Here is a 15,594-nt window from a genome sequence, read left to right on the forward strand (position 1 = left end):
AAATCACCTATTGTTATTTAGATTCAAACAATGGTAGCATAACAAATGACCAGTCTATCATGCTGGCTTTGATCAGTAAACAATTTAATGATGTTTTTTCATTGTGTAGGTTTTTGGACACCAATTTTCTATTACTGTAGTGTACCTTTGAAAGAATGAAGTAATGTAAAAAGCATTAAAGCCTCACAAGGTAGCTAGGGTAACTTGTACATGACAATTACATTATTAAACATTATTTGAACTGAACGGGAAGAAAATGAGAGGAAACTACTGACCTGTGTAAAAAAAAATCTGGTAGAGATAAAAGGACGAATCAAAGAAAACCTGGCAGCGGATGCAGACTGGGAGCCTCACCAGCTTATTTTTAAGGAAGTGAGCACTCATAAGCAGAAGAATGTTTGTTTCTCTGTGCAGAAGAAAGTGTATCCGCCATCAGAAAGCATGAAAGTCCTTGTTCTGTTTGTGTGCCTGTCAGTGGGCTGCCTCGCTCAGAGACCACAACCATGCAGTAAGTACAACACAGATGTTCAAGTTTTTTCAGCAGGATGCCTCCAATCCCAGCAGTTCACTTGCTACAGTATGAATACTGATGGTGCTGATCTGTTTTTGTTTCAGCAGTATGAGGAGTATATAGTGACTAATTTACCAGTTTAGCACAGATGTGATATAACTTTATTTAGATTAATCCCACTTTTTAACATTTTGACAGGATCCCCACCACTGCTGACTGGTAGCCTTTCTGTGGTATGTCTTAAACGTTTTAAATAAGTAATTATGCTACTGTGTAAACTGAATTCTCTGACTGATTACATTTGAAAGGTTTCATTCACCATTGATAATTTACTCAATTATTGTTGTTCAAAATAGTCTAATTTGGACTAATATGGTCACAAAACTCAAAAAATGATTGTCAGTAAAAAAATGTTGTCCCTCTTAAAGTCTACTCAAAGTGAGAAGCTGACAGCCTACGCCAAGTACAGCTATGATGCACTGGGAAAGCGCTTCCGCATCAGAGAGTTTGGATCTTATAAAAATCAGACCTTCCGTTTTGATGCACTGCTACTCTTCAATCTGGTAATGAAAACAAAGCAATGATATATGCATTAAGAAATGTCATATACAACATAAATTAATTGAATTGTATAATGCCATTGTGTCCTGCAGGGTGTTATGTATAAGATCAACTACAGGAGACACACGTGTCACAAGAAGCCACTGAGTGTAGACTTCCACCCACTGGCGATACCACAGGATGCTTCCCTGCTTGGCCAGGTTGTATTGGGCAGCTCCTCTGGCCCAGGGCAGGGTATCCTGGTCAACACCTGGGCGGGGGATCTCCAGATGAAGAATGGAACAGGTAAGAGGAAACTAGACTAGGGGATATTAAGACAGAAAAACTGCACAAAGTCATGTGGTGTATGGTAGCACATGACTTTCCCTGATTCATCAATCTAATCGCTGCCCTTGTTTTTATGCTCATGAACCTGCTTGTCTGGTTGTGCTGCTTCAACTTCCTCGTGATCCACTTCTGTTTTCAGCAGCCAAGTACATGAGCACTGTCACTGAGTTTGGATGTATTCCTGTCAGCACTCTGTTTCATACCAACAAAAGTGGATGGGTGGTGACCAGGTTAGTGCATACACAACAAAAAATCTATCTAATCCATCTAGTGTTCACAGAGTACTCAAATATATTCAGGACCAGTATCTAAATCCGTAGGAGTTGAAAGACAGAATGACACAGTAAGCAACTGGAGCCAGAGGGTACCTTCAACTTCAAATATATTAAAGACTTCTGTAGAAAACAAAAAAATAAGTTTCCTCTCTAAACCGACATTCTAGTGTTAATTAACCAATGGATACCATAATTAAAGCATTCAGTGTAACAATGAACTGTGAACAGTGCTTCACAGTTTGAACACATAACCTAAATCCCATGAAACTGTTTACTTAACACATTTCACTTGCAATGGAAGAAAATATCTCTGAAGTGTAACAGAGTTCAGGATTCCTTTAGTCCGTTCATTTAAGTTCAACTTTGTTCATTTGTTGTGCACGGTGGTCTCCTCCTTGGGGCAAAAAGTGATCTTGGTCCAACCAGGGAATCTCAAAACCTAGCCTGTGTAAAAACAAGGCTTTTACTATATTGAGTCATGAAATTCCAATCCTCTATGGCCATAATGAATATCACATCAAAATTCTCAAAATGCTACTGGAACACAGTAGTGATTAAACCCATGAATTATTTTTAACTGTACAGCATTTCCTTGTATGGAATATTTAATCCCTTTTAACACCAGTCATGAATTATTTTTAGCTTTTTAACTATGAATTATGATTATTAAACCTTCTAACCATGAAATTGTGTGTTTCTCTTTGACATTAAATTGTGAACTGAATAACAGCACAACACCATATATCTTGTTTACCTAAGTGCATATTCAGTAGTCCTCTTAAACATACTACATACTACTCATATTTTCTATTTTCTATAATGTTATCAGTGCAGAAATATGCTGCTTCAACTGGAGCTTTAACACTCTTGATATCACAGCAGTAAATATAAAGTCAGGTTCACATACCAGCATGGAAAATACAAGCTTTGACAGACAACACTAGTGTCCTGCAGGTACTTAGCATCTGACAGGTGTGCCCCTGACTGCGAGAGCGCGCATGCATTCAGCCAAGGTGGCTCATTACTACATTTCGATTTCACTTAAGTAAATGAAAAATAGCAACATGTGGATTGTTCAATTCATCGTTTTAGTATTGTAGTTTATTCTTCTGTATGTGTTATTGAACTTCGTATCATTCATTGCACTGGATTGAGAATGTCTACTAAAAAACAAGGCAATCACATCTTTATCCTCCTATAATTGGACAATGTTATAATGTACCACGTAGTACGTTACTTCCTGTATAACTGTTTGAAAGCTAGATCCAAACATGCTTTATTTCAATGTTTTGTAATTAAAATGTAAGTATATTCATATACATGTGACAGTAGATACTATAATCAATCAAGATCACTGTAATCATTTTAACACATTGCTCACCTCAGTTAAATCTACTTGACTTGAAGTGTACATTAAACTAAATGCAGCATTGTAAACAATATTTTGTTCCTGTAATCCACTTTTCCATTGCAAATGATTGAATTTGCTGTAAATATTCTGAATCCCCCCTCTTTAAGGGTAAGTAATAATAATCATCATGATAACAATGTATTGCATTTATATAATGCTTGTCATAACACAGAGCCATTAAAGTACTTGTTCTACCAGGCTGAATGTGCAGTCTACCAAAATATGTAACTCCCTCTACAATGCACAGTCTCTGCCCTACCATCAACTGTTTCATACCTAATAACATGGCGAATGTGGAGAAGTTTCCATCCTCTTACAGTGATTTAGTTAATAGTCAAATCAAATTAGCCAGCTGAAATGCTGACAATACATTTATTGACTTACAGCCTTACTTATTATTATTGCCCCATTATCAATGACAAAGGAATCACGTGTCCTGGACGTGGACACCTGGACAAAATGTGTGGATTGTTGGAAAGGGATACATATACTGGCAGACAATGATTTGGCCCTCAAGAATGTGTGTCCCTCTATAACTTTTGCTAGGAATGAGGAAACTTCTCCATATTCAACAAGGTTATTAGGTATGATCTGAAGTATATACACATAAAACACTCAATGGTAGGACATACTTATACCAAACAGGAAAAAATGCTTTTTTCAAGACTTAGACTTGGTTAGAATACACTAATCATATCAGACTCTCTCAACCTCTCATACTGACAGTATTTTAGAAAACACTGGAAATTCAGCATTAGTAGAGCCTCTGTGTTCCTGGTCGCAGTAAAGGGGATAAGCCTCGACAAGTGTTTTTGTCCAAATGGTTTCATCATTTGTGTTTGTTTTTTTTTTTTTTTCACCTTCAGCTTCTTCAACAATGTCATTGGACTAGTGGACCCTCAACAGCTCATCCCTCCACCTTTCTGTAAGGGCTCCCAGCTGGAGGAAGAGGATGGAGAGGAGCCTGTGACCTTCTTCAGCTTGTTTTAGAATAAGCTGTTTTGTAGTGCACGATGACGGTGAATCCTGTATGATTCTTTGCACTGTATTATACTGTATTACTCAGTCAGCTTCACTTGGTACGCTGCTTCAGGCTTGATATTCTTTCATTCGTGTGTGCATGTGTGATATTAAATAGATCGAGTGTCACTTTGTCAGGAGAAATAATATAAGGAAACACACACACTCAAATGGTGTATGTTAAATCAGACCTTTTCTTGTTCCCTTTTCATAATACCATTAAAAGCATTGTAAAAGCATGATGTGATCTGTACGTAGTGAATTATTCTGACAAAATGCTGAAGGCTATTGAGCTTGCAAACATTCTGAAAGCAGGCGAAAGTCGAGCCTACAAAGAATTTACACTCAAACTCACATTAAATGATTTCTATGTATAAACTGTGAATATGTGTTTAAGAGCTCATTCATACGATGTGCAGCTTAAGACAGATGGAGATTTAAAATATTAATGAATTTACTGCAGCTATACCACACAACACCCCCCACCATTTGGAGACTAAGGTATCATTCTTTCTGCTGTGTGAGGGTTTCTGGTATTTAATCAACTGAAAGGAGAGGAGACTTGAGGGTAACCAATTGATCAAAGAAAAAAATCAGTCTTGACATAGCAGCAAAATCCCTGATTACATCCACTGAAATAAAAATTCAAATTAAAAAAATTAAATGTTGTATCTTGATGGGCATGTCAATATCTAGCAGAAACGTTAAAGCGACATACATTACTTGCCTTTAATTATTCAGCTATGTGTTTGTGTTCTACCAATGCTTGCTAGCTAATTCATTATTTTGGTTCAAGACATGGTCAAATGAATTGATTTAATAAGATTTAAATAAATAAAATTACAAATAAGGCAAATAAGTATGACAGTTTATTATTGACAAGTATGGCTTTAGAAAATCACATGTTGAGACCTGTACATCTGTTTTTAGTGCCTCCTGATCCCCTATTGTTGTGTACAACTCGTGATGTTCCTGTATTGGCTTGTCGAGTCTTCTGTATTTGCAGCATTTTGAAGTGTTCAAAAAATACCACCTGCTGGCCACTAGATGGCAGTGGTTAACAAGTAATGTGCACCAAGTTCAGCTCAAAGAATAAAATGGCAATGCTGTTTGATTGAGAAGAAAACAAAACATCCATTTTTACAATCATGATTTACTTCACACTTAACATTGTGATGGTCCAGAGGCAGAGAGTTACTGCTGTACAACAGGGCGAGGAGTCACTTGGTAGCAGTAGTAACACACTCCTCTTAATTCCCCAACTTCCTGCACCCCTACGTCTGCTGCCATCACGCCCCGCTCCTGTGCCTCAGTCTCCAGCCACAGCAGCCTGGAGTCAGGGTCCTCATCAGAGAACTGGAGCAGGGACCCTGAGCTCCGCAACACCTTTAAACACTGCTTCAGCACCAGGCCGGCCTTCCCTTTCCCTTCCTTAGACCTCAACAAGGCATCTGTGGTGCCCTTGTCAACTATAAGGTCCAAGCTGCAAGAACCATAGTGCTTGTGCAACTGTGTGCAGTCCAGCTCTACAAACTCCAGCTGTGAAGAACAATTGTGAGGGTGGATGGCTTTGGCTCGGACGTGTTCCTGCATGAGTCGCACAGCTATGGGGGAAATGTCAGCACATGTGACCCGGACAGGGAGAGGAGAGTGTCTGTAAATACAAGGCCCCATAGCAGAAGTGCCACAGCCCATGTCCAGGACTTGGAGTAGAGCATCTGGATGGGACTTGGCCTGTAAAAGGGGCATAATAAAGTCTCGGACAGAATCAAAGCCAAAGAACCACTCAAAGTTCTTGAAGGTGCTTGTCTTGCTGCTGCTCTCAGTGTAGAAGCGGTCCCAGGTTGCTTTCTTATCCATGTTTTCAATAAGTTCAGCTAGACAGAAACGCAGATGGACAGGATTATCAAATAATATAAAAATAACAATTTTATTTATAGAGGACTTGTCAAGCAATAAGCGCAAAGTGCTTTCCAAGGTGAGGATGATAAAACATAGGCAACATTACCAGTGAAACAACAATTAACCTTGAGGCCTGCAAGGTTCTGTTGTATATGACTTAATGCCAAACTGCATTAAAAAAAATCTGGCAATTCAATGTGTTCTCGTTTATAAGTAAACTGACTTTCCTTTATATCCTTTAAGAGCTACAATACTGAATTCAGCTTTAAGAAAATCTACCCGCCTGCACCTATTTAAATGCAATTTCAAGTTTGTCAGATGATTATGAAAGCTCTTAGAACTTTAGCTTTTAAGCAAAATACATGTGTAGAAAGAAAAGTGCTGCTTGGTGGTGACACGTATCCAAAAGAGTTAAGGGTGCAGAAAAGTTCTTGAATCTTGAATACCTGCACACAGACTTGCAGTTAACATTGCTTGGACAACATCTGTTTAAGCTCCTACTATCAAGCAGCCGCTACAGATCAATCTGCACACACACAAATAAAGTGAAAAACAGCTTCTTTCCATAAGCTGTAGCACTATTGAACTCAGACACCTCCTCAGTCTAATAAGACTGATATGCTGCCATCATTGGGGCACGTGCAATATTTACTAACTGTGCAGTATTTCTACACCAACCACACAAGTCATTCAACACCCCAATACACCATCACTCCACCGCACCTTTACTGCACTTTTGCTGCTGATGCTTTGCACCCTCGTTAGTTGTATTTTGTTGTATTTATCGTTAACTGTATTTATACTTTATATTGCTTATATTTTATTATATATTGCTTAGATTCTGTACTTTCTTTCATTGATGTTTTATATTTCTTATCTCATTCTTGTCTTATTCTTTGTAAAACTGTGAAGTCTTAAATACAAATACACCATTGACGCAATTGCAGTTTCGTTATGCTTTCACAATGACATGAAGTTCTTGAATCTTGAATTAAGTGCTACTTCTAATAGTCACATTCAGACTCAGAACAACTTTATTAGAATCTGAATTAGTACTAGAAGTACTACAGTCTATTCAACCATACCTGACCTACAGCATCCTGGTTCGGGACGGGGCTAACATATGGCAGCTAGCTACTGTGAGTAGATAGTTAGCTTGTAGGCTACATTAGCACCAAGTGTGTTGCAGTTACAGCACCGATACAAAAACATTTCAGTCAAAACAATATTTCCAGCTCTACACGTACTTGTCAGAGAAGAGTGATGCCGTACACATGCTGCAAATATTCTCCTGCTTGTCATTGTCAACGACTTTGAAAACGGAGACATTTCCACTCAATGACTTTGCTTGTCCTCACGCTTGTCTGAGTAGAGAGCTCTCACTCTGCCCATATTTCCTTATACCAATCGGCCTATTATCGTCAATGAAAACGTTACCGAGATATGGTCTGCTTTTCTAGATGATCTTTGGTTAGACTATGCAGCAGCTCGACTGCACGTGAGGTACAAGGTCCACATGGTGCCAAATGATCAGTTTGATAATAATTAAGTGGATTTACATGGTAGTGTAACTCATACATCTATTAAATATAACTATATAACAATATTTTCATGGTGTGCAGTGTTCATTTCAAGCCTTGCGCTCATTGTCTTTACATTAGTTTGCATATTAAAAGGCTGCTACACAAGCAGTTACAATATAAAGGACCTGCATGATTTGGGATTACGATCTTTGTGTATCACAGATCTGTGTTGCAGAACAACTAATCCATTACTCAATTGACAGAAAAATAATTACCAATTGAATAAAAGGTCATTTTAGCTCATTGCTTCTCAAATGTGAGGATGTGTTGCTTTTGTTTTATATCACTGTAAGTGCAATCATCATTTCTTTCTCTCTAGATTTTTGGACCATTTCAGGATGTCAACTTGTACTCAGGGAAATTGTGATAGTCAATTTTCCACTAATATGACATTGTATTGATTTAACAATTAATCAAAAAGAGATTGTTCAATAATGAAAATAATCAGTTGCAGCCCTTAATGCAACCTGACTAAAAACATGACAAGAAATAAGATGTAAATCCCTTTAATAAAACTCAATGAAACGCAGTGTAACAAAGGAAAAGAATCCAACATAAAGCAAGTAGATAACATTTACAACCACAAAAGAAAAAAAAAACCTGTACAACTCTAAATGCCTGGAGTCACTTCTATTTTTTCCAAAGATTTTTTAATTAACCATTTTGTGATGACAGGGAAAATTTGGGAGTTTAGGGGCAAGAGGGGTAGGGGAGGCATGTACTGTGATTTTATCTTTTATTTTCATTTTTTCAAATACATGAGTGTAATTTCATACACAGATGTATGCTTCATCAACGTGGCTGCTGAAGATATTTTTTAAACCTGCTGCTGTAGCGTACAGCAGGAGGAGGATGAGGTGGGCTGTGGCCAGGAGTGTTATTTGTACAAGATGTCGTAATGGCCAGGTCTATACAGGAGGAAGATGCGTGGGTCGCCGCCTTCGGGGAAGACGTGGTGATTGACTGTTCCTCCTTCTCCTCTATCCATGTACTCCACAAGGATGGATACGTTCAGGGCCTGGGCTAAGGCGATGATGTGAATGTGGTCACTTTCTTTAGACATTGGCTCTACCTCCTTTGGAAAAAAAAGAACAAAAAGAGCATTAAGTGTGAGTCTGTTTTCACTGTTAAACATTAATGGTTAGACACTGTGATCATGTACTTTTCTACCTTTGTCTAGTTGACTGTGTACTCTTTTTTTTTTTAACAATGTTCTACATATGCATTAGAAAACAAGCATGTTCTGTGTTTTTATAGTAGAACCTGTGCAACTCCTCTTAAACCACTTAACATCTATCAGCTTAAGTGGAGCAGCTGCTTAAAGGCATACTGGATGAAGCTGGTGAGATTTAAACTCATTCTTATAACACGTTCCCAACCAGTCAAATGACTGGCCAGGTATGGAATGAGTACTAGAATATCGTACTCTAGCACAAGTATTAGTATTTGACATAAATAGAAAAAAAAATACTAATTAAAACTACTTGATGACTACAATAAGAGGAATTAGAAAGGCAGACTATTTTAGAGTATTCATTAAGTAAATAATAGTAATGGACAGTTACTGTAAAAGGGGCTGTTTGACATACTGACCTAACATGTATGTATATGGCCTTAAAAGCCACCCCTCTATAATTCAGTGACACTTTCCAAGATGATGACCTCCTTTTCTATTAAAAAAGCTTTTCCACAGACTGTGTCAAGAGGGAAATGGTTGAGACCCAGATATTTTTTTCCTCAGGAACTTAAAGTTCATTTTAAGTTCATCAGTGCGAAAATAAAAAACCTACTTGCTGACAGAACTCCTTGACAGAGCGTCCTCCCTCTATGAAGTGCTGAAAGAAGCCATACTCTCGCTGCAGATAGCCTGAGGTGAGCAGCCGCAAGTAGACGACCACGTAGTCTGACACATTCTGGTCATTGAAGGAGCTCAGCAGCTCCTGCAGGCTCGGCTGTTTCTCACACAGTTCGATCAGGTCCATGAACTAGGAGGAAAGACGTTATTTTCATCGTTAGATTGATATGTACAAGTCCAGCAGGCCAGGTTATGGTCCGTCTGGGCAAAACCTGTGTGTGTCTGCTCCAGCTGACCAAATACACTGTACACTTTGACAGATGACCATTTAAGCTGGCAAAGCAACAAACAAATTACAATAAACTCTAATCAAAACAGCACATACTACCAACAGCATTTTTGAAAGCTACTTCACACTAAAAAAAGTCATAAATTCTGTTCACTTCAATGAACAAAATAATCATCTCATACCATTTGCTACTTCAACTATGAAAAATGTCTGTATTTAGGTTTGTCAGTTAGCAATAAATAATGTATTTTTTCTTGTGCAGGAAACTCACAGTATTGTGGAAGTCTTCAATGGTAAACTCAGTGAATCCTTCGTTAACCAGGTCCAGTTTGCTTTTAGCTGCAACTGCTTTGAACCTGAAGAGACAGAAAAACATGTATGTAGTAACTGTGAATATTACAGCCACAACAACACAATTTAAAGAGTACATCTGGAGCATAGTGCACACTATTTCTTTTTATTATAACAAACATACACAATTGTATAGCAAGGTACTATTTACACGTGTCAGATTTGTGTAAAACTATTCAAATAAATGTATGAAATCAGCACCCAGTGCAGCCATGACAAGACAACACTGAGCTAAAACGGACTTTAATAGTCCAAGATGACATGAGTGTGAACCTGAGTCTAAGGACAGATAGCTACCACAACCCAAACAGCAACCACTATGGCACTCACTTCTGTAGTTCTTTGCTGTCATCTAGCAGGGACTCAAGATGTGCGAAGCCAAAGGCTCTGTAGAAACAGTTCCCATCTGGTCGCGTCTTACGAATGTACGAGTATTTTTTGTGTAGGTCCTGCAACAAAAAAAAAAACAAAAAAAGAATGATACCATACTGTAAAATCAGAAGTTAAAACTGTGTTTGAGTATGTAAACGTTTTTGTTTTGTGACGCCCTGGACTGCGGAGGAAATGCTCCCTGATGTGGGTGCAGTAACCTGAGAGCAGGTGGTGTGGTTTGACTGACCTTGATCTTGAGCTGATAAACTGTGTCTTCCTCTGCGTACTCCCTCTGCAGCACAGACAGGTCCTGTCTGTCCGACACTAAAGGGTTACTGTTGGCTATCTAGAAACCCACACACAGAAAATCAAAGTAAGAACATGCATAGTAAGATATTTAACTCATGTGGACTGTGCTTGTGGTCTTGACAAGAGTTCGAATTTTGACCAACAAAAAGGACCAATGTATTTATACATGTCATTATACAGAACATCTACTGCACTCTTGGATATTATGTTGGTTATAAAACAGCTAAATCTACTATTATATATTATATTATAGCTGTGCAAACACATTTCATAGTTACTTTAACAAGTCAAGGTGTAATGTTGTGATGGGAAGCTTAAAAAGGTTGCTGCATTTTCATAAAACAAAGATCAGCAGGTCATGAAAAAACAGTTAAATAAGGGCAAATCATTTAGGCATCAATGTCCACACATCAGCTGGGCTCTCAGGATGCTTAACTGTGGAAAAAGTGACTGGATCTTGTTACTCAGGGGCAGAATTATGGCAAGTCATCTTTGGTTATGTTGCCTGTCAAAATGAAAGTAACTCTAGCCAATAAAAAAGGACTTCTCACCTCCTGCTGAATTCTGTCCTGTTGAGCAATTATGGCCTCGTCATATGCGAGGCAGTTCACTCCTGTAAGACAAGGGGGACAAATTCATTTGGCTTCAAGAGTAGATATTTAAAGTGGAGACCACCCACCATGATGGTTGAGCTTGTACAAGGCCAATAATGGATGACACCATATTAGAGCTGGATTGATTAGTTGATGAAGTGATTTGTCCAAGTTAATATGCAATTATTCTGATAATTGATCATTTTTCAAGCAAAAATGCAAAAATTTCTATGGTATCAGGTTCTCAAATGTGAGTTTTTTGCTGCTTCTTCTTGACTTTACATGACAGTAAATTGAATATCTTTAGGCTTTGGACTGTTGCTCTAACAAGACATGTGAAGACATCACTTTGAAGTCTGGGGAACTGGGATTAACATTTTTCACTGTTAACTGATTTTCTGTAGACCAACTGATGAAACGAGAAAATAATCAGCAGATTAATAAATTATGGAGGAAAAAAAACATTAGTTGTAGCCCTACACCATACGAATTGTTTAATGAAATATGTGGCAAATGGATTCAACAATCTGCAACAGATCAGGGTCAGTGTTTATGAAGCCTATCAGAATATAAAATTGGTAAGTAAAACAGAGCAAATCTGATGAAACAACGTACAAAATGCATAGTTTGCTCCTTTTGTTTTTTTAATGTAACCCATTAATAAAATGGTGTCAATCCTAATAATCCTGGTGTGCGCTGGAATACTTTTTTGATTTATTGTACCTGCCCTGCATCAGCTGGCACCCAGGAGAGAGGCCCTGCTGTGCACGAGGTATCTTAAGTTTTTTATAAAATTGGTAAGGTTAAAATTATGAAAGTGGAACAGCACATTGCTGTCACATTTTAATATAGCAGATGAGTAGAGACACTGCAGTGGAAGGTCAGTGCTGCAGTTCCAATAATGCAAATGTGGTAGCAAACAGCAGAAAAGGACACTATTAAATAAGGACACCATTAAAGCTGAGAAATGATTTCAGCTGAATAGAGTTAGCAGTGTAACTGTACACAAAAATAACCTGCGTTGCTACTGGGGAAACAGTTGTTGCAGGAGCTTCTTGTTGTCTATACACTATATGTATGCAGGTGTTACAGGCATCTGGCTTGTACAACCTAAACAATACATCTGTATTAAATTATGACTATCTATGCACCTTTAGCACAAATTGGAGATATTTTGACTCATGTTACATATTACATTTCTCTTTAATTATTCTGGGTCATCTTTTTGTGAATGAAGCAGCATTTCTTCACAGAGCTGGCACTGCCACTGTGACATTGGCGTAAAAAAAAAAACTGCTCAGACTGCCACTGCATTAACTTATGACTGATGGGAACACCTGGTGGGTTTGTTGTGTGGCCAACCCAGATGTTTTGTAGTTTTGCAACAGATTTTCACCTAAAGTTCAGACATTTGCACCTCATCTTAGATTACGTCCAAAACAGTGTTTTAAAATGAAAATGATCTCCGTCCACAAGAGCATTTTAGCACCGTTCCAGAAATAATCTCCGTCCATACAAACACGCCTGAAAACGCATATCACATGACCATTCACATGGGCATGCACATGCCGGTGTAAACAGGAAGCAGATTGTCTACTCTGCGGTTGGTTGCTAAGTTGTCAAGACAACAAGGTCAGCAATGCCTGTAATTAGTTATCCATGTTGAATTAACAACTGGTAGTCACGGCTGGTGTCCCAATCAGGAAGTGAACACAGGTGCCTGCTACATCGTTTTCAAAGGTCTCAGTTTCCGCCCGTCCAGGCTAAAAACACGATCCTGGAGTTTTCAAACTAAAACGTGGTCAGCAGCATTTTTAAAAAAGTCTCAGTTTTAGGGGTTCGAAAATGCCAGAGCAGTGTGGACGCTAGATGTTAACGTAGCCAAAGTTATGCGTTTTAAAATGAAAACGTATTAGTGTGGATGTAACCTTAATGACGACACTGTTTATACATTCAAGATAATGTGGTTTAGGCAGGCTTATTTTTTAGTTTCAAGAGGATAGGGACCTGCTTATTCAAAAAAGCACCATTTTTAAAGTTGAAATTTTATTTTTGCATTTTGCACTGGAATTTACAGAATAAGGAAAAAACTGTAAAGGCCTTTACACACCGGGGGCTTTTTTTGTGCAATAAATTTGCATGTCAATGTTTTTTTGAACTGTTGTTTTATCATGAGTACTTTCACACAGAGCGCAAATATTACGCTGTAAAAGAGCGACGGAATTTTTTTTTCAGAACAATTTTTTTCAAGATTTTTCTGAGTTTTCACACAGCGAATAAAGGCATCAACAAATCATGAAGCGTAATCTGCACAAACATCCACACACATTTCCCGCTGTATATGTGTTTTGAACTTATTTACTGTATCTACATTGATCGATCAGGCTCACAGTCTGTCTGTTTCACTACAGGCAGGTTTACTCGCTGCAGTGGGCAGGGAAATATAATCAATTTATCAATTAATACAAACGATTCAACATGTCAATTTCTTCTCATGGAGCCAACATGAAAACTATTTTTAGCTGCTTCTGTGGTCAGAGATGCTGAACGATGTCAGAGATCTTCATCATTGGATGATGTTGCGTCCATCATTTTTTTAGAATAACGGGCTGTTGCAAAGTCTTTAGCAAATTAATGTCTCTGTCACAAATATGTATCTCTGTGAAAAGGAAAAGATTTGATTCAAAATATTTGCAGACAAGTATTTTGCATTTTCATGTTGTTTATTCGTCATGTTCCCAGTGTGTAAAGGCCTTAAGAAACAAAAAAATGTTTTTTGTGAACTGACATGCCTAAGAAGAAATAAATAAAAACCCTAAGATCTTAGTTTTTTTTCAATCTGTCTTCATTAAATATATTGTGAGTGTATTGAACCGTGATCCGTCTATAATCTATCGCACCGGATCATGAGATGACTGTATCCTTACACCCCTACCAGGTGGCCAAACAATCTGTACAGAAATGATGCAGCTTCCCCAGAGGAAGAGCAGGTTAGTGCTCCTAACAGTTTATTAAAGTAATTATATCAAATTGCATAAATCAGTCTGTTTTGTCTATTTGTTTGTCTTCTTCACATTAAAAAAAATTGAGGTGTTCAGGTTGGTGAAACCATGACACTTACGTATGAGAATTAGGGGTAACGTTATTACAATTTTAATTAAATGAAGACAACAATAAAGCATTCACGGAGACAGGTACATTCTCTCGTTGTTTTCAACATCACCCACAAGTCACTACAATCAACCGCAGACGCATTGAGCCCACAGTCATCAGCTAACACGAAAACAGGTTTGCCCGTAACACCGGCTAACGTATGTCAGCTAAACCGTGCTAGCTCGACCTGTGCGAAAACAAAACAATTTCTCGTCACGACGAATAACGTCGTTACAGCAACCAAAAAGAGGCTGTCCTGTCTTTAATATTAAGCATATACTTTCAACATTTCCTTAAGTGAAAAACTCTGGGACTGTCACTCGCGGTTGCCTTGTCAGTAACTAAACAAGCGTTTTTTTTTCTTTGTGTAGCGACGGTAGCTTGCTAACGTTAGCCAACAAGCTGTGGCCTCTGTCTCGTCGCTGCATGTCGGCCACCTCTATCACGGAGAGGGCAGCGGCTGACACGCCGAGAGTACACTCGTGTGGATAAAGGCTTCCTTTGCAAGAGACAAGACCGCGCTGTTTGTCGGATATTTTTGTGTTGTAACGGTTTCTCTCACCCTCCACCTCTGCCTGTGATGATTCCTGCTGCTCCTCCGCCATCTTAGCTGTCGAGATCTGTTTCCTCCTTCTGCATGACCTCATTCATTACACACTTCCGGGCGGAGTCAAATGTATCTGATTATTATTATTATTATTATTATTATTATTATTATTATTATTATTATTATTATTATTATTATTTTGTTTATTTACTTTTTATTTATTTTTTCACTTTTATATTTGAATGATCCATCCAGAGCTGTTTAAGATGTATATAAAACACTCTACTTTGAATGAGAATTTGTGTCTGATGATTTTTCCACAAAAAAGGTTAAATGTTTCCAGAATCTATGAATATGCAAATATATTTCATTTCAGAAGTTGCTGGACACAAGATGTCTCCTATATCACTGTAAAGTCCATTCTCAGTGTTCGTGCACTGGAGGCTTCAAGTCCCCACATCACACTTGTGTAAGTTGAATACTGGACCGGGATTTGCTCCAAACTAGTTGTGATGTCACAAATCATGCTCTTAGGCCCGCCCCTTAAAATTAGATTTTCAGTGAGCACAGAGAAACTTTCCACTTTCAGCAGATG

The 15,594-nt window shown here is 38.2% G+C and overlaps 3 protein-coding genes across 4 annotated transcripts; 1 reads left to right on the top strand and 2 right to left on the bottom strand.

The window, feature by feature from the left end:
* Nucleotides 1-311: 311 nt before the first annotated feature.
* On the top strand, nucleotides 312-4,347 carry LOC121889389 (ependymin-like). 2 transcript variants are annotated; one of them, XM_042401306.1, is made up of 6 exons: nucleotides 312-508; nucleotides 710-744; nucleotides 940-1,074; nucleotides 1,165-1,357; nucleotides 1,542-1,629; nucleotides 3,952-4,347. In XM_042401306.1, the coding sequence occupies exons 1-6, from the start codon at nucleotides 442-444 to the stop codon at nucleotides 4,073-4,075; spliced, it is 642 nt and encodes a 213-aa protein (XP_042257240.1). In that variant the 5' UTR covers nucleotides 312-441; the 3' UTR covers nucleotides 4,076-4,347. The 2 variants fall into 2 exon arrangements, with proteins under 2 accessions (XP_042257240.1, XP_042257239.1); XM_042401305.1 differs by having other exon boundaries at nucleotides 318-508; nucleotides 1,539-1,629.
* A 614-nt stretch (nucleotides 4,348-4,961) lies between these two features.
* cskmt (citrate synthase lysine methyltransferase) lies at nucleotides 4,962-7,432 on the bottom strand. Its single transcript, XM_042401304.1, has 2 exons — nucleotides 7,255-7,432; nucleotides 4,962-5,982 (listed from the first exon to the last, which is right to left on the bottom strand). Exons 1-2 carry the CDS (start codon nucleotides 7,334-7,336, stop codon nucleotides 5,300-5,302), a joined length of 765 nt encoding a protein of 254 aa, XP_042257238.1. The 5' UTR covers nucleotides 7,337-7,432; the 3' UTR covers nucleotides 4,962-5,299.
* A 648-nt stretch (nucleotides 7,433-8,080) lies between these two features.
* Nucleotides 8,081-15,121, bottom strand: otub1b (OTU deubiquitinase, ubiquitin aldehyde binding 1b). Its single transcript, XM_042402244.1, has 7 exons — nucleotides 15,015-15,121; nucleotides 11,258-11,319; nucleotides 10,645-10,743; nucleotides 10,356-10,474; nucleotides 9,946-10,030; nucleotides 9,381-9,575; nucleotides 8,081-8,665 (listed from the first exon to the last, which is right to left on the bottom strand). The coding sequence occupies exons 1-7, from the start codon at nucleotides 15,097-15,099 to the stop codon at nucleotides 8,468-8,470; spliced, it is 843 nt and encodes a 280-aa protein (XP_042258178.1). The 5' UTR covers nucleotides 15,100-15,121; the 3' UTR covers nucleotides 8,081-8,467.
* Nucleotides 15,122-15,594: the final 473 nt, after the last annotated feature.

The sequence above is a fragment of the Thunnus maccoyii genome, chromosome 22 (assembly GCF_910596095.1).
Source record: "Thunnus maccoyii chromosome 22, fThuMac1.1, whole genome shotgun sequence".
Lineage (NCBI taxonomy): Eukaryota > Metazoa > Chordata > Actinopteri > Scombriformes > Scombridae > Thunnus > Thunnus maccoyii.

Coding starts and splice junctions, on each gene's coding strand:
- LOC121889389 (XM_042401305.1), top strand. CDS start 442: ATGAAAGTCCTTGTTCTGTTTGTGTGCCTGTCAGTGGGCTGCCTCGCT. Junction 509..709: donor TCAGAGACCACAACCATGCA/GTAAGTACAACA, acceptor ACATTTTGACAG/GATCCCCACCACTGCTGACT. Junction 1,630..3,951: donor AGTGGATGGGTGGTGACCAG/GTTAGTGCATAC, acceptor TTTCACCTTCAG/CTTCTTCAACAATGTCATTG.
- cskmt (XM_042401304.1), bottom strand. CDS start 7,336: ATGTCTCCGTTTTCAAAGTCGTTGACAATGACAAGCAGGAGAATATTT. Junction 5,983..7,254: donor GCATCACTCTTCTCTGACAA/GTACGTGTAGAG, acceptor GTTTCTGTCTAG/CTGAACTTATTGAAAACATG.
- otub1b (XM_042402244.1), bottom strand. CDS start 15,099: ATGAGGTCATGCAGAAGGAGGAAACAGATCTCGACAGCTAAGATGGCG. Junction 10,744..11,257: donor AGGACAGAATTCAGCAGGAG/GTGAGAAGTCCT, acceptor GTGGGTTTCTAG/ATAGCCAACAGTAACCCTTT. Junction 10,031..10,355: donor GACAGCAAAGAACTACAGAA/GTGAGTGCCATA, acceptor CTGTCTCTTCAG/GTTCAAAGCAGTTGCAGCTA.